The sequence below is a fragment of the Cetorhinus maximus genome, chromosome 25 (genome assembly GCF_964194155.1).
Source record: "Cetorhinus maximus chromosome 25, sCetMax3.hap1.1, whole genome shotgun sequence".
Classification (NCBI taxonomy): Eukaryota; Metazoa; Chordata; class Chondrichthyes; order Lamniformes; family Cetorhinidae; genus Cetorhinus; species Cetorhinus maximus.
This window is the reverse complement of record NC_135903.1, coordinates 4,017,889-4,043,392: the sequence shown is the minus strand read 5'-3', so window position 1 is coordinate 4,043,392 and position 25,504 is coordinate 4,017,889. Positions and strand designations below refer to the sequence as shown.

The following is a 25,504-nucleotide window of genomic DNA, read 5'->3' as shown; positions in this document are numbered from 1 at the left end:
GTATTTATCTCGATATGAGTTGCCATGATCAGGAAAAGGGAAGGCAAAAGAGCAAAAAATCACGGTCCTCTGTGGATTAACGTTTACCTGATGTGTCCCAGATAGCTTTATTTTTGACATTCATGGTGGCATTTACTGGGCTTTTCTATGAAATACAGCATTCATCCATTTCAATAGCACAAATGTATTTGGGAGATAGCACATTTAGCCAACTGATCCTCTTGTGTCCCAATGCTGCCAGCGAGATTGTACCATGTTCAAATTGATCAGTGAATTTTTTTTCAAATTGTGTCAGCTGTGAAAATAGGCAAAAACAGCAAATCTAATTGCCACTAATGCCAGGAAGAAGAGGTCTATAAAAGGACCCCACAAAAGTATGTTACCTCAACTGGAAAAGTGAACATGGGGAGCACTAGACAAGCCTTTTAGACTACTGCAATATGAAATATTTAAAATAAAACCAGTCTTCCTAGGAGACAGCTTGGGGTGAATGCAAGGAGGATATCTGATCTGTTTTCGTGTTGACACTAAAAAAAGTACATTTCCATCCCTGCAGATTTTAACCCATACTGAATTGACAACCAAGTGAGATATATATTGATATATGGATTTATGCACTTGGAGGAAGAGCTAATATGGAAAAGCAGCAATGGAGTCTCCCCTTCCCAACACCTTTTCCACAAGCTGTACACTTCGCCAAAACCACAGCACTGCACGTATGCATTCATTGTCTCCTTGGAAAACTGCTTGGGAACTTCAATACAACTATTACATAGGAGTAGATTATTCAATCTCTCGAGCCTGTTCCACCGTTCAATGATGACAAGGCTGATTTGTATCACAACTCCATTCACCAGTCTTGGTTCCATTTTCCTCAATGCCCTTACCTAACAATCAATCTAAAGTTTTGGAATTTTCAATTAATCCAATTACTGGGAAGAATGGTGGGTGGAGAGGGGCAAGAGTTTCAGGTTTCCACTGTTCTTCAAGGCAGCACAATTCAGTGATAAGTGCTTCAAGCAGAAGATAGCCCTTTTACCAGCACAAATTTAGCCTGAAATCAGATAAACTCCCCACAATCTTATTTATATCTGTATCCAAATCTTCATATTTTTTCTATGCAATGCTGTAGCTAATGTTCAATAAAACGCTTTATCCAGATAAAGAGAATCAGAAATAAATATCAGTATTCTGAAAATTCACAAAATTCACAATTAGTGCTAATCTAACAGTATCTGCAGAGTAAGAATTAAAATAGGAGTTCTGTCTCTTTGTCCTAGTTGACAACAGAGATCTCAAGGCATTAATTTCAAACAGCAGGGGGTAACTCCCTTGTCCTGGCCAATATTCCTCTAATAATTACATTTCGTGGCTGCCAGTGTTAGTAGTCTTGACTTTGACAGCAACACGCTAAGGTAAACATTATTGTTTCCAGAGCTGCTAAGACCCCATGAAGGAAATGCTTTTCCCTGTGGCACCTGGGACAAAGAAATAAACACTGCCTTTGGGAGTTTTTTGGGTACGTACAGGCTGAGTGCAAAACCCATCCATCCATACCAGTCACCAATGCAATTTTATCTTCACTATCGTGGACCTTCCTGAATGTAATTCAACACTGCAGCAGTGTAGGCTATTAGAGAACAGCTTCTTTCAGTGGTTCTGTTACATAAATGCAACTGAAGGAAGGCCTCTAGTTTCCCTGCTTCTCCCAGGGCCCCAATGAAAACGAGAAGAGTGCAGTCTCACTGTGCTACCTACGGGGCTGATGAAATATCTTAAGATAAACAAACAAACACAGCACACTCCATTTCCCATTGAAATGAACACCCAACAAGGCTCATTAGAAACAATTCTTGTTCGTTAGTAGATCCTGGCTACAGGCTTTAACCCCACAAGCTACTCAGGTCAAACATCTGCAGCAGCAGAACTGTAAAGCTTCACTGTTATTTAGAAAAGTCCTCCATTCATCCTTGAAGATTTCACTGCCCTTGAGGTTTTGGCCAATGACTCCAGTTGTATGTGTGTAATCTCGTTAAAATACTGAAATGTGCCAGTCTGTGTTCAGCCATAAGGGTAAGGGAAGTTGACGGTCCCGATTACTGAATGGGCAAAGGTAAATCCATTCAGACAATGGACAACATAAAAAATTGCTTTCATATTAATTTATACTGTGTTAAGATGAATGCTTTCCAAGTGCAGGACCCAACCAGCAAAAGTCCCAAAGTAAAGTTTCCAGTCAGCCAGCTCTAGCATATCCAGCAAGTTACCACTGGCTGCACAAGTCTTGCGTGTTGGTAACTAGCAGCACAAACACAGCATAAAACCAGCATTGCAGTAGCTTCAATGACTTAACTTAGAATCAGTTCACCAACTTGCCCAAGAGTTTCAGAAGCCTGCAGTATGCCTCTGTCCCTAATTTTGCATTCCCAAACCAAACACATTGTTCAACTGTTTCAAATATAAAGCAAATTGAAAACTAACAAATTAATTATTCTCTAAGGATGGAAGTACAGCCATGTGTATTGCAACAAAGGCACTGGCCTGAATTTTCACTCCTGAGTCGGAGCACAAAGTTAGGAAAATTCTCAGCTTCATGAACTGGACTTGGGAGAAAGTGCCCTGGATGGTCAGATTTTGTTCCAGGTGTGGTGGGTATCAATAGGAGTTGTGCCCGCCACCCTTGGCAACAGCTGGGAGGCAGCACTGGGGCTGCCGAGTACAGAGTTGGGCTGGGCGAAGGCTGACCTCAGTGATCCGGCAACTTGCCCCTGCTGCAAAAAACCCCAATAAAACAAAAAACAGCTCTCTAGCCCTCATCCCCTGACACAGTCCCCATGCCCCATCCATGTCAACCCAACCCCCATTGCCCCCATACCAACCAATGCCCCTCTACCCAACCCATGGTCCTTTGCAGCCTTTATGCCAACTTAGTGCCAACCCATAACAACTCATTCCAATCCATGTCCCCTCACTCTGCACTCTTTGCACTTTTTAAAAAAATTTAAAAGCCAGGAGATTTAAATCCCTTGACAGCTTTACAGTTCCAATGAGCTTTGACAGTTCCCCTGTAGCTCCCTTGACAGTTCCAATGAGTTTAATCCACATTTTATGCACATTCATGTCTACTTTTAACAATCCCAAAGTGCACTTGACCTCTCCAAAAGGGCAACTTACCTCTCCCAAAGAGCACCTTCCCTCATCCATTGGTGTCCCTGTACCTCTCCAAAAGGGTACCCTACCTCTTCAAAGAACTCCGCTAACTTTAGACTTTCTCCTGAGTGCAAAATTCATGTTTTGGACATCCCACTGGCAAAAATTGGATCTGACTGGATTTCCATAACCACGGATGTGCAAAGTACAAACCCCTCCCACCCCCAGCCCACCCCACACGCCTAAAATGGCAGGTGCTGGGTTTGGGGGCAGGACTTCTGGAATCGGGCCTCTGGAGCCATGTTGGACAAGCCACCTCAGTCGTTGTGAAAATTCAGACCATTACTTCAAGTCAAAACTTCCACAGTCGTATTCCAGGCAATGAAAACCTCAAGTACTCTTTTTAGACACACCCAAACTAGTCACCATTAAAACACAGATCTGAAATTGAAATAATGTCATGTTACTTACTGGCAGGTGAGGGGGTACTGTAGCCACTGACTGGAAGCTGGTGCTGCAATCCATTTATGGATGGTGGTGAAAGGCCCCCGAGGACCGGTGGGAAGAAGAATGGGTAATGGGGCACTGGGTAACCATTTACGTGTCCATTACCTGGCGGTGTGCACGAACTGCTGTTGGTTGACATGGTGAAGTAAGACGTGTATAGGATAGTCCTCACATGTGCACCACGAAGCTGATCAGTGCATATCAAATCGGAGAAATGTCAAGCGAAACCAAAGGCAATGACAGCCTTGCGTGCAGAATTGATGTCAGAAACAAAGAGGGTTCATACAAAAAAAATAACACCAGTTCTCCTAATAGAAAAATTAAAAAGGCAGTCTGTATTCCTTATGGATGGCAAGCCTGATAGTCAACCATTGGTTCCATATGAATCTATCCAAGTACTATCCTAATGTACATTGCAGCTGAACTCTTGTAGGAAAAATGCTCTTCACGTCCTCAGAGACTCCTTGAACAGTTGTTCTTCTCCTCTAAATCTGGGCCAGACTGGGTGTGCTTACACTGGAAAAGAACATAATTGTAAGAGCAGGGGAAAACTTGTTGAGAAACAGTAAAAAACCACAGCTTTAAAATCGAATCTTACAGTAGAAAGGCAGAAGCATCTGGGTCCTGTGTCCCCCCCACCCCCCGCCAGAAAACAAGGAGGAGGGAGAATGGTGGAGGGGGCGGGAAGGAGGATAAGAGTCAGCTCTTGTGTGTGTGTGGGCTTTGCAGAGCTGTATTACAGTGTTTAAAATAATTACTCCTCTTGTCCTGAAACATCTGATTTAAAAATACACCAGAGCTAACACGTGCAAATTAAAACGTGCAAAAATTGAAAGGGGCTTCTTAAAAATAATGGAGTTTGATATGAATTTCTACTAATTCCCCTCCCTTCCCCTGCCCCCCTCAACTTACTGACAGACCCATGGCCCCTACATATTGCTGGGAATAAGAACCCCAAAGCAGTAGCATCAGCATTTCTAAGTATATGGAACACATACTGGCCACTTTTTCAAAGCAAATATAGTGTCTAACGATGACAAACAGTTTATTCAATCTGGTCAAAATGTGATTATGATATTTGAATTGCAAAAAATCACTATACTTCTCTTTGCTCAAAGGAGAATCTTTACAAGATAAACAGAGTTACCCACACACTTTGTGCAACTTTGAGTCTTGTGATGAACCTGAGGGATTAAATTTGCTTTGCTGGCTGCACACACTTGGGTCCCAACGTTAAGTGCCAGCAACAGGGCAAACCAACAATTCCTTGCTACAGGGATCCCTCTTCCGTTAGCTGCTCACACACCCCACTAATGGGACCTGGGGAGAGGTCCACAATGCTGAAACTGAGTTTCTCCCCCAGTCAACATAGACACGCATTGACAGAACCTGTGACAAAGCCTAGCCAAGACTGCTCTGACAGCATTGATGGGAACTCAGCTAAAGTCTACCCAAGGCCATCTCTCTTTACCAGGCAGTCAAACAGCAATACTGAGGAGTTATACAATCATGGAATTGTACAGCACAGGAGACGACCATTTGGCCCACTGTGCCCTTGTTGGTTCTTTAAAAGAGTAATCCAGTTAATCCCATTACCTTGTTCTTTCCCCAAAACGCTGCAATTTTCTCTCCTTCAAGTATTTATCCAATTACTTTTTCAAAGTCATGCTGCTTCCACCACCCTTTAAGGTAGACGTTCCAGATCATAATAACTCGCTGCATGAAAAAATATCACCTCACTTCTGGTTCTGCTGCCAATTACCTTAAATCTTTGTTACTTAATCGCTCCTGACTTCCAAACTATCCGTGACCTTCTATTTTTCTCCACTGCCCTACCCCCTCGACAACATAAAACCAATCACATTTCCAACTCTCTCCAGTTCTGATGAAGTCATATTAGACTCAAAACGTTAATTCTATTTCTCTCTTCACAGATGCTGCCAGACCTGCTGAGTTTTTCCAACATTTTCTGTTTGTATTACCTTAAATCTGTGTCCTCTGGTAACTGGCCTTCCTGCCAGGGGAAATATAGTTTCTCCTTTTCATTTTATCAAACTCGTCATAATTGTAAATGCCGCTATCCAATCTTCCCTTAACCACAGCTCCACAGCTGCTCTAGTGTAATGAGAAGTCTGCTTTCTTGTACAGGCTGTCCTTTCTTCCTTTCCAGTTAAAGGAGGGAATAGTGGAAATATATATATGATGCACAACAATAAATTTCATACAAGCTTTTGGGGTGTCTCAATTTTTTTTTCCATTCAGGTTAATAGCAGAGAGGTCCAGAAAATAAATAGAAGACATTCTGTCCCTGACACAGGGGCATCAGCCTCCATTGGGGCTCAACTTAGTCATAGGAGTCTGAAATAAGGAATCTAACGACTACCCTGAACAGCCTCAACATTATTTCAACACTGTTTCTTTCATGGTAGTCAGGGGCATGCTGGCAAATAAGCCTTTGGAATCTCTCTTAAGTCATTACAATCACCAATAGCAAGCTAAAGTTTTGCGATGAAAAGCATCAAACTGCTCAAACCCAACACTGCTGCCTATATTCAGTTGGGTACATTTAGAATTTGAACCTTTAAAGGGTGCTAAAATATAAACAGGGAGTGTTGGGAATGCTTAACAGGTCAGGCAGCATCTGTGGAGAGAAACAGAGAATTAATGTTTCAGGTTAATCACCCTTCATCAGAACCATGACCCTCATCGACCTGAAACAGTAACTTTCTTTCTCAACAGAGGCTGCCTGACCTGTTGAGTATTTCCAGCATTTTCTGTTTATATGTGCATCTGTAGTATTTTGCTTCCATTCTTTCAAGGGTGATACTTCACTGCCTTGGATTTTTCAGTCAGTGGCAAAGCAAAGAAACTCACTGTTCTTGAGAAGAGCTACTCATAAAGATCTGGCAACCTCGGTGGCAAGGTTTTCTCCTTTTCCTATGGCAAGTTAAATCTGGCGTCAGATCAAGGGGATGTCTTTGCTGACATCAATGCTGCTGCATGCCAACATGTAAGGAGCCAATCACATTTAAGTATTCATGTGCAGCAAAGCAGGAAATTAAGATTTACATTTTCAGATAGTGAAATAAAGGGCTATGATGAATTAAGATAGAAGCTCAAATAAAGATAAACATACCTTTGAAAAATAATTTTTTTTAATGTTTAAAAAAATGGGGATTACTTTATCATTATGGAGAAATTTAACATTCCAAAAATACAAAGACAGCTTTACAGTGCTAGTGAAGGAGTTTAGCAGTAATAATGAAGTTAGTGACCAGGTGCAACTTATTCAAACATTTTTACCGTGAGTAAACAGTGGTGGAGTGGATGCTTTCATCAAATCATGATTGCAATGGAGATTGCAATCTATGGGAACCTCTACAGCACATCCTATGGAGGAGCATTGACTCACTGACCACCTCTGGATTCCCACATTATTCTGTGCGCATGTGGGCTCCCAAAATTGCTGTCAATTTCAGCAGAGTAATGGTGGCAAACACTTAAACAGTTTCACCGTCATTGCCACAGTAAAATCTGGATTATTGGCTGTAAATACAATTACAAAAAAGGTACACAAACTATAACTATTCAGTTCGTAGGAAAAACTTAATACAGAACAATGGAGAAGGGAGAAGCAGGAGCAGCTCTAAAACACTTTGACATGCGCATTTGAGAATATGCCATTAAGTTGCATAACAACTTGCCACCACAAACACGTTTCTGTTCAGAAGGATATGACAATTTTTTTGATATAAACAAAATGGAGAAGACAAAGTCACCAGTTGCTTCAATGAAGTTTACTGTTGACTCTCAGGTTTGTTTGGATTCCAGCAAAGCATTCTCAGATTAACAATTTGCTTTATGTTGCTGAAACCCTCATCTATGCCACTGCTACTTCTAAACTTGACTGTTCCAATGGTCTCCTGGCCAGCCTCCCATACACCACCCTCCAGCATGCTGCTGGCCCGTATCTTTACTCTCATCAAGACCCGTTCATGCATCATCTCCTGCTCAGTGATCCATATTGGCTCCCAGTCCATCAGCTTTGTGATTTTAAAATTATCAACCTGGTTTTCCAATCCCACCCCACCACAGCCCCAACCCCCACCACACCTCCCCTCCCACCACCTGCAACCGCACCCCCCCACCCGAGCCTTGCCCCTTCCTATCTCTCTAACCTCCTTCAGCTCTACAACCCTCGAGATCTCTGGGCTCCTCAAACTCTGATCTCTTGCCCATCTCCTAGTTTAATCACTTCAGCCTTCAGCTGCGGAGGTCCTACGCTCTGGAATTCCCTCCCTAAACCTTTACCTCTCTTTCTCCCCTTTTAAGATGCTCCTTAAAAGTTACCTGTTTGACCAAGCGTTTAGTCACCTGTACTAATATCTCAAAGTGACTGGATGTCAAATTTTATTTAGTAACAATCCTGTGAAGCGCCTTGAGACATTTTACAATGTTAAAGGTGCTCTATAAATACAAACTGTTGTTGGTACTTCTAAATCCAAGCAGTTAAATCCATCTCGCCACGTTACTGCGAACGCTTTAGCAAGTAGATTTGAAATCCAAGTGGGAGATCATATTCAAACAAATTAGGAATTCACAATAGAACTGCATGCAGTTGGACCATGGACAGGTTCCTGTGCACCATGCACTATCACATTCAGTTTGAGTCAAGCTGATCCACTCTGAAGGTAATTCCCTGGGGTGTACAGCCAAGGCACTCTTCAGTCAGTTTACATGCCAGGAGGTGCTAAATTACCTGCCACCGGTGCGCTGTGCACTTCAGTCTCAATCTACAACTTTGCATCAACTATTTCTCGTCGGCTGATGCAAATCTTTACACTACACCCCAATAGAAACTGAAAGAGGAGAGGTTTGAAACAGAAATACTTCTAGCTGTTTATCTTGTATAAGTTTCTGCATAATAAATACAAAATCCTAAATCCAAAAACACTTTACAACTAGACCACAAACTTCAGAGTCAATCTGGGATAAATCCCATGCCTAGAAATGAGTATTTATATTCTGAACTGTATCGCTGGTCCATACTCCAGGAGAATTTATAAAGCAAATTCATTTCCAAACTTAACTCACAGCAGGTTCTCTCCAGCCTAAGTTTAATAAGATGAATTGTGGTGTTGATTTACAGAAATGCTGCTTTTTCCAAATTGCCCTCTTGTATTATTCCTGTGAGCTCATTACTGCAAACATTTGGTTTAAGTAATTGTGTTATGGCGCAACTAAGAATTGGAAAATGATACTGTATCAAGTTTAGCTGAAGTTGGTGTACCCCTTTTCTTGGGTTTTCAATGGCTGTCCACAGTGGGCCTTCCTTAGGAAGAGGGCGAAAAGAGCCAGGTTTTTCATTATTTTTGTGATTCAGTGGCTAATCATGGAAAGGACAAGTGTGGAGAATGGGAGAGGATCAGCATCAGCTGTGATGCAACCCAAGGTCGAATAACTAGCCACTACTCCAACTAGGCTCACAGATAAACATTGGTGACTTGAACAAAATGCAGAATTGTAGCCAGTGTCAGCAACAGCAGGAGGGGATGGAAGAAAACGAAGTGTGATGACAATTTTTTAAAAAAGTGCTCCCAGCTTGTACTCCTTTGGGCCTGTTATTTTGGTATGGCGGGGGGGGGGGTGACTGAGCCAATGCCACCTATATGTTCCCACCTATTTATAACCTGTTGTGGCTTCCCAGGAAATAAGTCAACTGCTCAGAATAAGAGGGCAATTTTAATAGTGTAAAGCAGGTGATATTGCGCCAGCTGCCCATTAAATCCTGATTTTCCTTAGCACTGAAGTCAATGGAAAGCAGAATTAGAAAAGGTGCAAAACGAGCAACCAATCCAATAATACCTCTTATACTATTGCCAAAAGTTAATCACCATCATGGGTTCATTCCATATCGTGATTTCAGTTGACCAAGAGACACAGTGCTTGAGGCAATGGACTGTAATTCTGAGCCTAACTCCAAAACACGAAACAAATGGAGGATGATCCATCTCCCTTGGGCCTTAATGGATGGATTCAGAATGGTGGAACAACTGTCAAGCTTACAATTTTTCCCAGGTTCCACTGTCTCAAAACCCCTCCCTAAACTCCGCTATCTCCTCAATATACACCTCTTTCAACAAATTTTTGGCCACCCCTCCTAATCTCTCCTCCTCTAGTTCATTAATACCTTTTTTCCTGGGAAGCACCTTGGAATATTTTTATACATTGAGGAATGTACATAAACGTAAGCTGCTGTTGTATGCTCCCTGTCTAAGATGCACATGGGTGGCAGAGAAACAAGAAAGGGAAGGAAGGAAATACATGCATTTTTTTTTCAAAGGCTTGTCTCACCTGGAGGGTAAACAAAAAAGTGAAACGAAAGTCAATCAATCAGTACTGATAGAAGTAATGCAGGTAAATGCATTTATCTTAATAAGGCGCAAGTCCCTTTGTGAGAATTCTTCAGTCACAAACATGCAAGACTCTCAGAAACTCGATCCATACTTAGCTTCAGGATTTCTGACATAATGCTGTTTGCACAAAATAATAGCCAGGTTGTCAAATGACATGTTACTGTTTTCAACATAATGGTTCTACACTGTATAATTAAAATTGGCAGTGTTAGTAATTTCCAAATTAGGAATATCAAACTTGTCAATGGTTCACTTTCAAATCACTTTGTCAACGTGTAAAATAGTCGCAAACCAAGAAATTCTTTTATTAATTTTGGTAAATCATCAAATGCATTGTTATTTTTAAAACTGCTTTATTTTTAAAGAAAAGTAAAAGCTCCTCAGTTGCATAGTTTTTGCTACACTATCATTTGCAGTGGAGATGTGCTGTGTCATATATTTCAATTGTTGCTAGCTTGTTTAGAATACTGGAACTCTTTCATAGCCCACACTGATGTTGACTAAATGGGTTCCATTATGGGGATGTGGAACGTACAGTGGTAGCTGGTAGGAACATGCCTCACTGACCAATGAATATCAAACAACTGGCTACTTACAGCAACCAGCCATTAATGTTGAAAGGACAATGATGCATCCTTTACGTGCACCGGTTTAATAATGTCACCCAAATATTAAATAGCACTGCTGAGAGCTGCCGCAACACACAAACTGGAACTGACACCTAAAGCACCAAACTAAATTTTACCTTTTTACCACAACAGTTGATGGGTATCCCTAATACAGTAATTCAATCCCAAATACAGTGAGCAAATTGCTGTTCTTGTGCCTGTGCACTGGGAGAAGGGCATACAGGGAAGATCAGGTGGAAAGGATTATATTGATGGATAGAGAATTCAGCTGGTTTCAGGACCACCTTCCCATTCAGTTTTTCCAATACATAACATGTGCAGTAATAGAAAGGTCTACCTCAATACATCATATATTTATGTGCTGCTCCACAGATCACCATTGATTTGTGCTTTATTTTAAAAAGTAGAACAAAGTTGATCTTCAATATTTATGCATTTAACAATATGTGAAACTGGACTTTCCTTGAAAACATTTCCTTCATCTTCCATTATTTTAGATCTTAGGTTAGGCAAGACAGTGCAGTTAAAAGAGTCACACTTGCCATTTAGCCTACTGGATAAAGGGACTGGTGGTGTAGACTTAAGGCAGACATACCCAGATTCAGATTCCAATCTGTAATCCGATCTCAACAGGGGCAGCACCTTTAGGGTTGCTGGGCTAGGGAAAGAAAATCAACCAGGATCCTCATTCACCTCCAGTGACTGCAGCATGACGTTGGATGAGGACACAGTCGTGTTCAACTCTGGTATCCCCTATGGTTAAAAATGTTGATATCATAAGAACATAAGAAATAGTAGCCCTTCGAACCCACTCCGCCATTAAATAAGATCATGGATGATCTTCTACTTCAACACCATTTTCCTGCACTATCCCCATATCTCTTGATGCTTTTAATATGAAGAAATCTATTGATCTCAGTCTTGAACATACTCAACGACTGAGCCTCCACAGCTCTCTGGGGCAGAGAATTCCAAAGATTCATGAACCTCTGAGTGAAGAAATTCCTCCTCATTTCAGTCTTACACGACCTGAGCTAAATAAGGCGGCTCACACATGGTGAGCATTGACCCACTTCAAGCAAGCGCCCATGGGGTGGGGAGAAAACTGCTGGAATTAGGAAGCAGAAAATAATGCTGCCATGGCCACCAGATGTAGTGCTACGTTATTTCTGAGCGCTATATTAGGTCTGAGCCCCCACACCAGTAATATGCTGGTGCAATGACATCAATTGAGAGAGTGTTACAGTCTTCACTGGCCTGGTGGTGGTCAGGAGCAAACCACAATGATTATGCTAAGAACCATTTGCTCAAACAATTTAACCCCCACACTGAAGGCATTCCAGTGCATGTGACTAAGAAGGGATTTACTTTGCAGTATTGTCACTATTATTTAAATATGAGCTTCATGTTCTCTCATAACCAGATCTATGTTTTTACTTTGTCATCATCTCAGATCTGTCCCAGGGCAACACTTCTAATGCTTCCCATGATTTTATTTAACTACAATTCAGCAGTCCTTGTGGCAAATGGCTGCAAAATTTCCTCAGTAGAAAAATGACCTGACATTGTGCAGCCATCAGACTATTGCTGATTAAATTACTGGCCTTGGAACAGTTGGATATTGCAGAGGTCAAGTCACCGTTCAGGCCCCCTCAGATTATTAATAATATGGTTTAATCATATAACACTGTTACCTCACTGCTCTAGAAGACAAGGAGAGTACAGCTGTACACAGGCAGGGAAAGCTTGATGCTATACACCACTGACTGGCCTGGGTCTCTAACAATTCCTATTGGAAAACAGCAACACGGCAGGTGACAGATTGAAACGTTATTAATTAAGTGGAGTAATCCAGAGAAACAGTACCGAGTCCAGGATTCAGGAAATCCCTCTCTAAAAACACAGTACTTGATGACAGGTAGCTCGAAGGCCAGGCTCCAGACAGCAAGCCTGAAAGATAAACAGTTGTTCTTTTTGTTCATCTGGTTCCCAGCAGTCCTCCTCAACGCGTACACACACATGCAATATTCCTAAAATCATACCAACCCTGCAATTCTTCTTCAAGCCCACACATCAGGAAGCACATTCACATTTTCACAGAAAGGCCACACAGGCTGCAGGATTTTTCTATGTGTACTGTTACTGTTCCTATTTTGCTCTTCCACTTTCCTTCCTTTACCTGCCTTTTCTCTCTGTCCTGTCACGTTTTTGTGGGTTTTGGTCTCTTGCTCCATCTTACTGATCTGTTCCCTTACTTCTTTGGCTTTCACAGGATGTAGGTTTTTAATCTGAACCGTTACAAGAATTACTGCAAGTAAATCCCTTCATAGTCATGTGCCCTAGAATGTTTTCAGTGTGGAAGTTAAATTATTACAGTATTAAATTATACTGCAAAATGTCCACATTAATAACCATCTTCTGTGACCAACAAATATGTACATATATAAAAATTTGTGCCCCTGGTCTGTGTTTTTCTGTCCATTGACTCTAATGGCTGGAAATCATGAGTAGTATGACTGTGGTTTTCTGTTATATACTGGAGGTGGCCAAGGTGTCTTGCCAGCGAGCTAGACTCAGAATATTGACACAAGCATTTTCTTTTATTTAATAAATACATTGAAGAACTTTGAGACATAGTGGGTTACCAGACTGTCATACTGCAAAACAGTGTTAGGACTGCTGGTTCAAACAAGGATTGCTTCTCAACTATTTCCCAATCCTGGCTGGAGATATTCAGTGAACCACCAATGAAGGTGCTCAAAATTCAGCACTATTTCAGTGACTATTTTCCCTTCACTATTTTTATACTGATTTAGAATAGGATCCTGCCCGAACCTTCAGAGCTCCCTTACCTCTAAGCATTATGTATATACTCATTCTATTATATCACCGGCCCCCCCCCACCCCCGAAGCAACAAGATCTCACCCTCCTAATCTTTGGCTTCTATATCTTTGTTGCCTTTGTCCCACAGCAACAAGGGCAGAAGAGGAGGAAAGTAGAATCAGGCAAAACCAGAGGAGCTTAAGAGCTTCGTGAAGGGTGAATCCCAGAAGGTCAAGGCTGAACATGGGGCCAGGACAATCACCAAATCAAACTTCAAGCTGAGCCAGGGCAAATTAGATAAATCATAAAGCATAGTTGCCTGAAGGATCCACTGTTAGCAGAAAACTATGGATGCTTTTGCAAATTGTTAAGTTGGGAAAGATACTCTTCCTGGAGTTAACAGAGCAGAGGGAATGATGTACCCCCATAAGGGCGACCTCACTCTCTTGATTGCCATCAATAGCCTAATTAGAAAGTACACCTGGATGGGTACCAAATGGAGCCAAGATTGGGCTAGGCTTTGACGTCCTTTGGAGTGAGTTATTGTGTCCACACCTACCTAACTTTAGCCGAATACAGCCAGTACCTTGAAGAGAGGAGAGGGAAAATAACCAGGAATGTTGTCCAACAGAAGTTCGAAAAAATTATACTGGGATATAGACACTGACCAGCCAGTCAAGGTATTCCACACAATTACAACATTCATAATCAGTAATCCATATAGAAAGGTTTGCTGATAACACTAAGGAACATTTTTGTGACAGGATGAGTACTTCTAGATAGTTGTGGACTGCACACCACAAAGAGACAAGGATTTTAGTCACAGAATGTAGCATTCTTATATAAACTGTTCCATTTCACTCCTATACTGTAATGAGCTGCTTCTATGCTGCAATAACCTGTTCACTGATGCTCAGTTTGGATGCCACCAGGGTGCTCAGCTCCTGACCTTATTACAGCCTTGATCCAAACATGGACAAAAGAGCTGAACTCAAGAGGTGAGGAGAGTCTTGACATCAAGGCAGCATTTTACCGAGAATAGCATCAAGCAGCCCTAACAAAACTGGAGTCAATGGGAATCAGGGAGAAAACTCTCCATGGTTGGAGTCATACCTAGCACAAAGAAAGATGGTTGTGGTTGTTGGAGGTCAATCATCTCAGTCCTATGCCATCACTACAGGAGTTCCTCAGGGCAGTGTTCTAGGCCCAAACATCTTCAGTTGCTTTATCAATGATCTTCCCTTCATCATAACATCAGAAGTGGGGATGTTCGCTGATGATTGTACAATGTTCAGCACTATTTGCAACTCCTCAGACACAGGAGCAGTCCTTGTCTATATGCAGCAACATCTGGACAATATGAGCTAATAAGTGGCAAGTAACATTCACGCCACATAAGTGCCAGGCAATGACCGTCTGCCCTTGACATTCAATGGTATTACCATCACTGAATCTCCCACTATCAACATCCTGGGGAGTTTACCATTGACCAGAAACTGAACTGGACCAGCCATTATAAATACTTTTTTAAATTTGTTCATGGGATGGGGGCATCACTGACTAGGCCAGAAGTTATTGCCTATCCCTAACTGCCCTTGAGAACTGAGTGGCTTGCTGGGCCATTCAGAGGGCATTTAAGAGTCAACCACATTGCTGTGGGTCTGGAGTCACATGTAGGCCAGACTAGGTAAGGATGACAGATTTCCTCTTCCCGAAAGGACATTAGTGAATCAGATGGGTTTTTACGACAATCGACAATGGGAATTCTGCAGAGAGTAACTCTCCTCTTGATCCCCAAAGCCGGTCCACCATCTAGGAGGCACAAGTTAGGAATGTGACAGAACACTCTCCACTTGCCTGGATGAATACAGCTCCAACAACACTCAAGAAGCTTGACACCATCCAGTACAAAGCAGTCTGCTTGATTGGCACCACCTTAAACTTCACCCCTCCACCAATGATGCACAGTGGCAGCAGTGTACACCATTTACAAGGTGCACTGCAGGAACTCACCAAGGCTCCTGCGACAGCACCTTCCAAACCCACAAGCTCTTCCCACCTAGAAGGACAAGGGCAGCAGATGCATGGGAACATCACCATCTGCAAATTCCCAGCCCAAACCACACACATTCCTGGCTATCGCTGTTCCTTCACTGTCACTGGGTCAAAATCCTCCCTAATAGCACTGGGGGTGTACCTACATCACACGGACTGCAGCGGTTCAAGAAGGTGACTCTTTACCACCTTCCCAAGGGCAATTAGGGATGGGCAATAAATGCTGGCCTAGCCAGCGACTCCCACATCCCATAAACAAATAAATAATAAAAAAAAAACAACCACAGATGTACTGTGGCCTGCGTATTATTTAAATATATCTTTCTCTTTCTCTCCTGGGCACCCTCGCCCCAGCTTGGGGACATTTTCATGGGAATGAGCGCCTTCTTGTACCTCATCAAAACATCCATTCTTTGCATGTAAACCAAGACAGCAAATGTCCTTCTCCATACTTGCCAGCAGGGGTCACTGGCTAGAGCAGGAAGCTTGGCTAATTTACCTCAGTTACAGCATATAGACTGCCACCTTGGCCAAGGCAAGTTTGTTCCTGTTGAGGTCCATTTCTTCAGGCACTCCTGGTACTCCATTCAGGATCAGGGTGGGGTATTAAATGACCACACAGAACATTTCCTGATGATGCCAACAATCTGTTTCCATACAAAGCTATACTCTAAAATATGATGTTTACAGAATACCGTTCATGCAAATTTCACCCCTCAAAGTGTAAGGCAAATTACTCTGGTACTTTTGATAACGCTATCCCTGCCTGGAGCAGACCTGTTGAAACAGCTCAGGAGTTATCTTTTAATGGGTTAGGGTATTTACTTACTGCTACAAGAAAGGAATTCAAAAGCTTTAATTTGCTTCAGCTGACAAAATATTTCAAACCTGACTCATGTGCACTATCATGAAGAGGAGTTCAGGGATTGAGACTGCTATTTAGAAGACTATGCAATCATTGGTCATTTCTCACTTAGGCAGGCTGGAGAACAGCTTCCCTCATGCTCCTTATGCACAGAGCCCTGAAGATTGGGAAAGTCTAATTTTTTTTTTAAACGTTTTTTGACATCAAATAGGTAAATATCACAGCCAGACAAATGTGATTTAGCTGCTACCTGTCGCAGCAGGCAGCGGTGTATATCAAAGCAATAAGCTAGAAATGTCCCACAGCGCCCAGGAGATGATAAGGGCTCATTTTGAAATAAATATTGCTGCTAAACTGACTGAGGCAGGAGTTCCTAATTACACCCATTACCAGGATGTATGGACACCAAGGGATAGCTAGAGGGAACAATGCAGTAACACTATCAGTCCTCATAGATTTTATATCATAGATTGAAGAATTGTACTGCCTGATTTCAAAGGGATCTATGAACTCTCCACCTCCAGTGTACATGTTTTCCCTCTTAACACAAGCTTTCCCTAGCTGTCTCCCCACCAGCAAAACAAAATCCCTCTTTGTTGGGTGTTGAATTTGGATTAAATCTGTTTTTTTTTTAAAAGTTAGATCAGTGTCGTCACTGCTGGATAGAAAAAAGTACACTTAAGCCAAATCCCTTGAAGTTGTGAACATAGTTCTTGTGTGATAGTTTTAATTCATCAGCTCAAATTGCTCCCAGCACATCCAATGCCAGTAACAGATTTGTAGCCACCAGTATTTCCAGTGTCTTCAGGAATAGCCCAAGCTTGAAAGGGCAGCATTTTTAAAAATTAACTATTGTTGAGTGTTTTTTGTACTTTAAACGAATATATTAAGATTTTTTTTATTGGTTGATGGGATGTGGCATCGCTGGCAAGGCCAGCATTTGTTGCCCATCCCTAATTGTCCTGAATTTGAGTGACTGATATCTATTATCATATTTTAAACAGACACACAATAAGCTGCACTAAGGAGTTCAACAACCATAGAATTCCTTGCATTTCCACTGAAAAACAAAGAGGGAAAGAAACATAAAATCACATGCCAGGCTACAAACTATAAGATTTTCTGAACTATCTTATTTTCTTTTAAAAAAATCAATATTCTCATGTTTCTGTTGATTAAAGGGGTTAAGTCTGAACCCTTAATCAAATGTGACCTTCTTGAGTGGAGGAAGAGATTCATCAAACCCATCTGTTACAACAACAAAGGGAATGAGATGTGACAAGCAGCGCAAAATAATGGAGAAGATGAATGGCACACGCTGCCTAGACAAGAGGCAACCCTAACTACAGACTCCTTTCAGAAAAGAAAATGTCTTAACCTTTTGAAACTAAATAGCTATTGGCATGTCCTTCAGCTGCTAACTGTAATTTCTAAAATAAAACCTGGATTTTCACTGAAATGTTAACAATCCTTCAATGATCTTTAACCCTTTGAGGACTGCAGTTGCTTGCTTCAACCAAAATCTAATACATTAGGTATAACCGAAGAATACTACCAGTTAAAGGCTCCATTAGTCAGGAGTCTATCATTGCAGGCAAAAACTTCAATGAGAAGACTTCCTTACAGTGCTCCCATAAAAACACATCAACAATGACTGCTACCCCCATTACAGACCCCTACAATGACCCTTATAATGCAAGTGGCAACACCAGGAACATGCCAGCTCCCTCCCTCATTTTATCTCATTATTGAAACTGGATTACTTTGCTTGATAAGTCCCAGCTTATTTAATTGGACAATCACACATCACATTTTCAGCTAAGGTTTCTTGTAGAAGTGACAGGAACACGTTTGGATTTTTTTTTGAAACCTGTTCTTCTGCAGCACTCTGATTCAGTCACATTTATTCTCATGTATTGTTTGCTCTCCTTTTGTCTATCTACATCTATTAACACATTAAAATTCTCACAATTATACATGCTTCATGTAGCCTTTTTACATTATATATTCCTATGTCCACATTTATATGGGAAACTGCCTTAGTAGTCTTGTTATGCTGTAATTACAACCCCTGACAGTGGTGGTTCTCCACTGCCAGTTTCGCATCTTGCAACTCCGTAGTTTGCACTGCAGGCTGACTCACATGTTCCAACCAACATCGCTTCACTGCTTTCCAGATTACCATAAGTTTTGCTATTTAATTAGAAACAGTTATATAAAATCGAAGTGTTACGCAAAAAATAAAGACAAAATACATGGTTTAAAAATGGAAATTGAATTATATCTGTGTGACTTGATCCAATTAATCCTTCTATTTCACCAGGAGACTACAGTTGGTCGTGACTTCTTTTGGGATGATCTTCACATTAGAGCAAAAAAAAAGCAGAATAAAAGACTTACATTTAGAAAGCATAAGATGCCTCAAAGTGCTTTACAGTCAATTAAGTACTTTTGAAGTGTAGTCAATATGGTAACATAGGAAAAAATGGTTACCAACCCCCCCCCCCCACCCCCGCACACCTAGCTCCCAGAAAACAACATGATAATGGCCAGTTTTTTGTGATGTTGATTAAGAGATACATATTGGCCAAGATAATGGGGATAACTCCTCTCCTCTTCTTTGAAATAGTACTGTGAATCTTTACGCGATCCAAGAGGGAAATGGGGGTCTCAGCTTAACACCTCATCTGAAAGAGGGGCACACCTCTGACCGTGCAGCACTCCCTCAATATTTCACTGGAGAGTCAGCTTTGATTTTTGTGCTCAAGTCCAGGGGTGGCACTTGAACCCACAACCTCTGCCTCAGAGAGGTGAGTGATACCCATGCTGACACAAAATATCTCTGCACAAGTGATTCTTTGAATCTTTCCGATTGGGTTCCCTGCTGGCATCACAAAATTGGGTTTTATATATATTAAATATATTATATATATATTTAAATATATTGGATATGACTTGCTACAAACAACACCATCATCACTTGAAATACAAATATTTCAAAATAATTACAGCACAGAAACAAAGCTCAACAGGTCTATACCAGGATTTATGCTGCACAAATCTCCTCCCACCCACTCTTTATTTAACGCCATCAACATACCACTCTATTCCTTTCTCTTCTGTATGCTTATTTAACTACCCATTAAATGGATCTATGCTATTCGTCTCATGGTATTAATACAATCTAAGTAGGATATAATTTGTAAAAGAACCACATATTTGTAAGATGTCTTACATTTCCTTCCCCATTCTTCTCCTTAGGCCTCTGTGCCAGAAAACCATTAAGAAACCACTTGGTAAGCAACTTTCTGCCACACTTTAGCCAGGAGTTGCAAATAACTACAACTTGCATTTATACATTATCCTTAATGCAGTAAAACACCCAAGGCACTTCACTGTAGCAGTATTAAATAAGATCCAACACCTAGGGGAGAATTTTCTCCCCATCGGGCGGGCCGGTTCAGAGCGGGCACAGAGCCGATCACCGCCTGCGATCGGCTGCGCGCCGCCATTTTACATGGACAGGCCAATTAAGGCCCACCCAGCGTGACATGCACCCATTAGCACTCAGCGCTACCTGTGTGGGCGGGGGGAGGAGAGAGAGTCGGGGCCTGCGCTCTTTCATGCACGCGCGCGAACGGGTGCAGAAATCTGTAGGCACGGAGCTGCCTCAAGGAGATTACGTACATGTTGAAGAGTTGGAAAAAAAAGAGAAAATAAAATCATTCAGACATGTCCCCTCATGTTATGGAACATGTTATGAATTTTAATAACATTTTTTATTTAATTAATAAAACCTTCATGAAACCGCAACCCGCCCGTAGATGAGGTTTCATGAAAAATGCGAAAGCCGCCTGAGCTCATCGCCGGACCGCGAACCTTAAGGTTGGACGGGCAGCCCTGCCAAACAGCTTAATTGGTTTATTAATGGCCTTAACAGGCCTTTGACAGTTTGGCAGGCGCGCAGCCGACTCCAGTGCACGTCCGCCAAACAAAAGATCGGAATGACACACAGTGACGTCACGAAACACGCCCGATGTCACCGCGTGTCATTTTATGCGTAAGCGAGTGGGGCCTGCCCCCGCACGCCGAACAGAAGATTCTGCCCCTAGGCACAAAACAAGACATTAGGACAGGAGACCAAAAGCATGGTCAAAGCGTTAGGTTTCAAGAAGTACCTTAAAAGAGAGAGAGGTAGACACACGGATACTTTTAGAGAGAAAATTCTAGAACATTGAGAATAGGTAGCTGAAGTTATGGCCACCAATGGCAGCGGAGTGACGTAAAAATACACAAGAGGCTAGAATTGAAAAAGTGCAAAGATCTCAGAAGGCTGTAGGATTCGAGGAGGTTACAATGATAGTGGGGTACAGTCTGGAGTTATTCAACCCCCCCAATTCACCACCTGCATCCTGTTTCATTCCGAGTTAAGGAGTTTATGTTTTCTGTGGAGCATAAACACCATGGACCTTTTGGGCCAAATGGCCTATTTCTGTGCTGTAATCTTGCGCGAAGCAGCAAAACCGAGAGTAAGCATAAATGGGTCTTTGCCTGATTGGCAGGATGTGACCAGTGGGGTCCCACAGGGGTCTGTGCTGGGGCCTCAACATTTTACAATTTACATCAATGACTTTGATGAGGGAACGAAGGCATGGTAGCTAAATTATCAGATGACACAGAGATAGGTAGGAAAGTATAAAAATAAAATACTGCGGATGCTGAAAATCTGAAACAAAAACAGAAAATGCTGGAAAAACTCAGCTGGTCTCGCAGCATCTGTGGAGAGAGAAACAGAGTTAACATTTCGAGTCTGTATGGCCCTTCTTCAGAGCTGAAGAAGGCTCATATGGATTCGAAACATTAACAGTTTCTCTTTCCACAGAAGTTGCTAGACCTGAATTTTTCCAGCATTTTGTGTTTGTGTGTAGGGAGGAAAGTGTGTTGTGAAGGACACATAAGGAGTTTGCAGATGGACATAGATAGGTTGAGTGTGTGGGCAAAAAATCTGGCAGATGGAGTATAATGTGGGGAAAATGTGAAGTTGTTCACTTTGGCAGGAAGAATAAAAAAGAATATTACTTAAACAGAGAATGACTGCAGAATTCAGAGGGGCAGAGGGATCTAGGTGTTCTTGTGCATGTGTCACAAAAAATTAGTATGCAGGTACAGCATATAATTAAGAAGGCTAATGGAATGCTATCCTTTATTACGAGAGGGATTGAACATAAAAATAAGGATGTTATGATTCAGATGTACAGGGCATTGGTGAGACCTCATTTCGAATAGTGCGTGCAGTTTTGGTCTCCTTATTTAAGGAAGGATATAAATGCATTGGAGACGGTTCAGAGGAGGCCTACTAGATTGATACCTGGGGTGAGCGGGTGGTCTTATGAAGATAGGTTGGACAGTCTGGGCTTGTTTTCACTGGAGTTTAGAAGAGTGAGAGGTGACTTGATTGAAGTATGTAAGATCCTGAATGGTGTTGACAAGGTGGACATGGAAAGGATGTTTCCTCTTGTGGGGGGGTCCAGAACAAGGGGGCACTGTTTTAAAATTAGGGCAGAGATGAGGAGAAATGTTTTGTCTCTGAAGGTTGTGTGACTTTGGAACTCTCTGCCTCAGAAGGTGGAAACTGAGTATTTTTAAGGCAGAGATAGATAAATTCTTGTTAGGCCAGAAAATCAAAGGTTATTGGGAGAGATGGGAATATAGAACTTGAACAAACAGATCCGCCATGGTCTTATTGAATGACGGAGCAGGCCCAAGGGGCCGAATGGCCTACTTCTGTTCCTATTTCGTATGTTCAATCATTGAATTTATCCATGCCTAGACACTGCTCTGTATTTCTTGCCGGGTCTTCCAAGATCAGCTTCTGCAGAAATGCGGAGCACAGCATACCTCGGAGAACTCCATCGCAGCACTGTAACATCAGAGGAAGACAAGACACGCCCCTTCTTTACAGCACTGCCATATGGCAAGTTTAAATGCACAGTGTGAACGTTCGTGAATGGGTGAGTGGGTGAATGATTGGATGGGTAGAGTGGTGCGGTGAGTAGGTGGGTGAGATAAGTGGGTAGGGTGGGGGAGGTAAGCAGGTAGGGTGGAAGGGGTGGCAAGTGGGTGAGATGGCAGATGGATGAGGTGGTACTTGGGAAGGGTAGCCAGGGTCAAGGGCTGATCAGGTTGGGTCAGGAGGATAGTCAGTGGTCAGGAGGATGATTGGTTGAGCGGGGTGGTAGGCTCAGGTCGGGGAGTAGTTGGAGGCTGAGTGAGAGTGATTTGTGGCAGTGGGGGGTCAGTTCTGTAGTTCAGCTAGGATTTTTCTGTCTAATCTTTCCTAGGTAAATATTCAGGTAAGTCCCGTGAAATTGTCTGAAGTCTCCAACTTTGCAGAGGGCCCCAGGGAGCAGGAGAATTGCCTGCTGTAAGTTAAAACTTGCTGGGCAATTTACACAAGGTCAGCACTTCAGGACTTCCACAGGGTCCATCTTGGGTCATACGTCCAGTCTCTGACCGGAGGCCGGAGGATCTGGGCCATAGTTATGTTTGAGATTGGGAGTTTGGGTTAGTTCAGACATCAAGCTTACTTCTACTGCTTAAATGCGTACTATATTTCTGTTCCAATGCTCCAATGCACCAAAATCACGTGAAAGAAAAAAATGGGTTTTACCAACCCAAACTTACTACTCAAGAGTTAAATTCAGTGCCACACATGCTGTCTTTTCTTGCCATGCATCTGCTTAAAGCAGTACAGGTACTGGGCTTCACCTGGTACTGGATCAAACTTCCATGTTCCAATTCAATTCAATTCCAAAGTGCAGATATCCCCATCAAAATTTTAATTATGTTTATTAGATTCTAACTGCACATAGAGCATCTCAAGTGGTAGCTGCTCACGATGTATGTCAGGCAAAAACTGCTCGATTCCAATTCCAGTTCTGCTACATACTGTCCACTGGTCGCATCCTTCACTTACCTGTGGATCTCATCCAGGCTAAAGGTGATGAATAATGTGGCGCCATTGCCGGATCTGTTTTAATAACAATGGGGGCTGCTCAAGATCTCTCCTGTATTAAACAGACCCCATTATATATAATTTTATTAAAACATTTCTTTCCTATTAAGATTAAAATGGGCTGATCATTAAATGTAATAGAAATTCCTGAAATTGTTCAGAAGGGATTAAAAATTGATATAAAAAAGGTTGTAACTGCGTACTGTGGTTTAGTTTCAAATTTTAAAAAAAGCTTGTACAGTATCTTAGTTGGCTCCTCTAACAGTGCAATGAGTTTATCCAATGAGTAGAGGAAATATGAGAAGCTACTATTCCTTGCCTGTCCTAACTTGGTGGATCTCATTCAGTTGGTGTGGTAGATACAACTGGCCATAGCTTCTTCAGGTTAAAAAAGGAACACTGACTGTGATTCTCACTCCTGATTGATTTTGATTGGCTCTTGCTGAAAGTAGACATATGTGGTATTAGGTAAGGAGTGGACTGGAATTGTTACAATGCCCGTTCATTACACCCCATCCCCCCCTCCCCCCCATGACTCAATGGCCTTCCAACACTTGACCATTGCAATAAATAACGGGCAGATGGGGGAGGCAAAGGAGCACACCTAGCACCAGTGGAAGTTTGTGCCAGTAAGGAGTTATTAACGCAAGGAATAAATGCCTTCAAGAAATGAGGGGATGATAAGAAGATTGGCATTAAAAAAAAGGACGAGCATTAAAAATAAACTTTCCCATTATGTTATATGGAAAGAAAATTGACGAGGAGACTTGGATTAAATATTAATGTGCGATATATTTTCTTTTAAACTGTGCCTGGGGAAGCATTCGCCATAATGGAGGGCTGCTTTTACAACATACACGGTGTTAATGAGAGGAGTGCCTTAGCCTCTGCCACTTACTCCCCAGTGATCCTTCTTGTTTTTCATAAAATACTTTTAACAAGTTCATTGCTCATATCTGGCTTGAATGTGTTTGTTTTGTGGCCACATTTGTTTATTGTAATCATAAATGTCGAGAGAATTTCTGATACATCACATAATTACCAACCACAACCCTGAGCATTCAAGGAAAATGTTAAGAGCAAAATAAACTAGGAAAGGTATCAGCAAAAACAAGCAAATCTGTGCACTAAAATAATCAAAACTTCAAAATAGTGAAAGCCAGGAACAGATTATTTCTTCCTTCAGCAGCTAAATCTTTTTTTTTGATTCAATGCAAACCATCTACGAAACACTGGGCTGAAACCAGCCTCGAGAGCGAGTGTAAAATGGGCGACAGTGCATCAGCATCTCCTTTTACAGCTTGCCCGATTTCCTTTTGGAAAAGAAAACCAGGCGGGGTGTAAAGTGGGCTGGCATTTGCTATTTTCTGTAGCTCACAGCCAGGAATCTCATACAAGATAACAGGCAGCTAGGAATGCATTATATACATAGTAATAAATAGCTAGGATAACAGATAACTAAGACTATCTTCTCAGGTGTCTTACTTCATGTGAATAGACACAAATTTGTACAAGTGGTTCAAACTGAAGAGCTCCTATGACTACATGATTCAAACTGCAGTGATATGTGTTATCTGATTGGCATAAAATACTTGCCTAACAAGTAAACTTTGCACGTTAAAAGTTTGTTATTGTTTAATCTTTGCATATGCCCCAGAACACAAAAGCAGCTATAAAATAATAATAAAAAGCACATAATATTCCATTCTTTCTCGATGTAATCCAAAACCCAGGGACGATTTCCTTCGTCCTCCTGATTAATCACCACTTTTGCCCCTCCCCTTCCCCACTGCTGAAATCATAATTGACACTGCTTTCTGCTTTTGGCTCTATGCCTTCTTTGCTAGCCTCTGCTCTCACAGACTACATTTCATTCAGAACAGCATGGCCATGTCCTCATCTCTGTAACATCTACACCCTTGAAAATCTCCACTGATTCTCCATCTCCCAATAAATATTCGGGTGTCACATGCATCCCACTTCAGCATTCGTGCAAACCAGTTCAGTTTTTTGGATTGTGTGCCTCCACAAGTGTAAAAAACA

At 41.8% G+C, this 25,504-nt stretch overlaps 1 protein-coding gene across 14 annotated transcripts in view; it reads right to left on the bottom strand.

Moving 5' to 3' along the window:
* The window catches only part of raraa (retinoic acid receptor, alpha a), a 534,959-nt gene that overhangs the window by 185,367 nt on the left and 324,088 nt on the right, over positions 1-25,504 (bottom strand). For 13 of the 14 annotated variants that reach the window (XM_078529303.1, XM_078529300.1, XM_078529314.1 and 10 more), the window contains one exon: positions 3,622-4,173. The exons of the other annotated variant lie outside the window; for it this stretch is intronic. In XM_078529303.1, coding sequence (XP_078385429.1) covers positions 3,622-3,796 — 175 coding nt within the window. In that variant the 5' untranslated portion in view covers positions 3,797-4,173. The remainder of the gene's footprint in view (positions 1-3,621; positions 4,174-25,504) is intronic. 14 annotated transcript variants of the gene reach the window in all.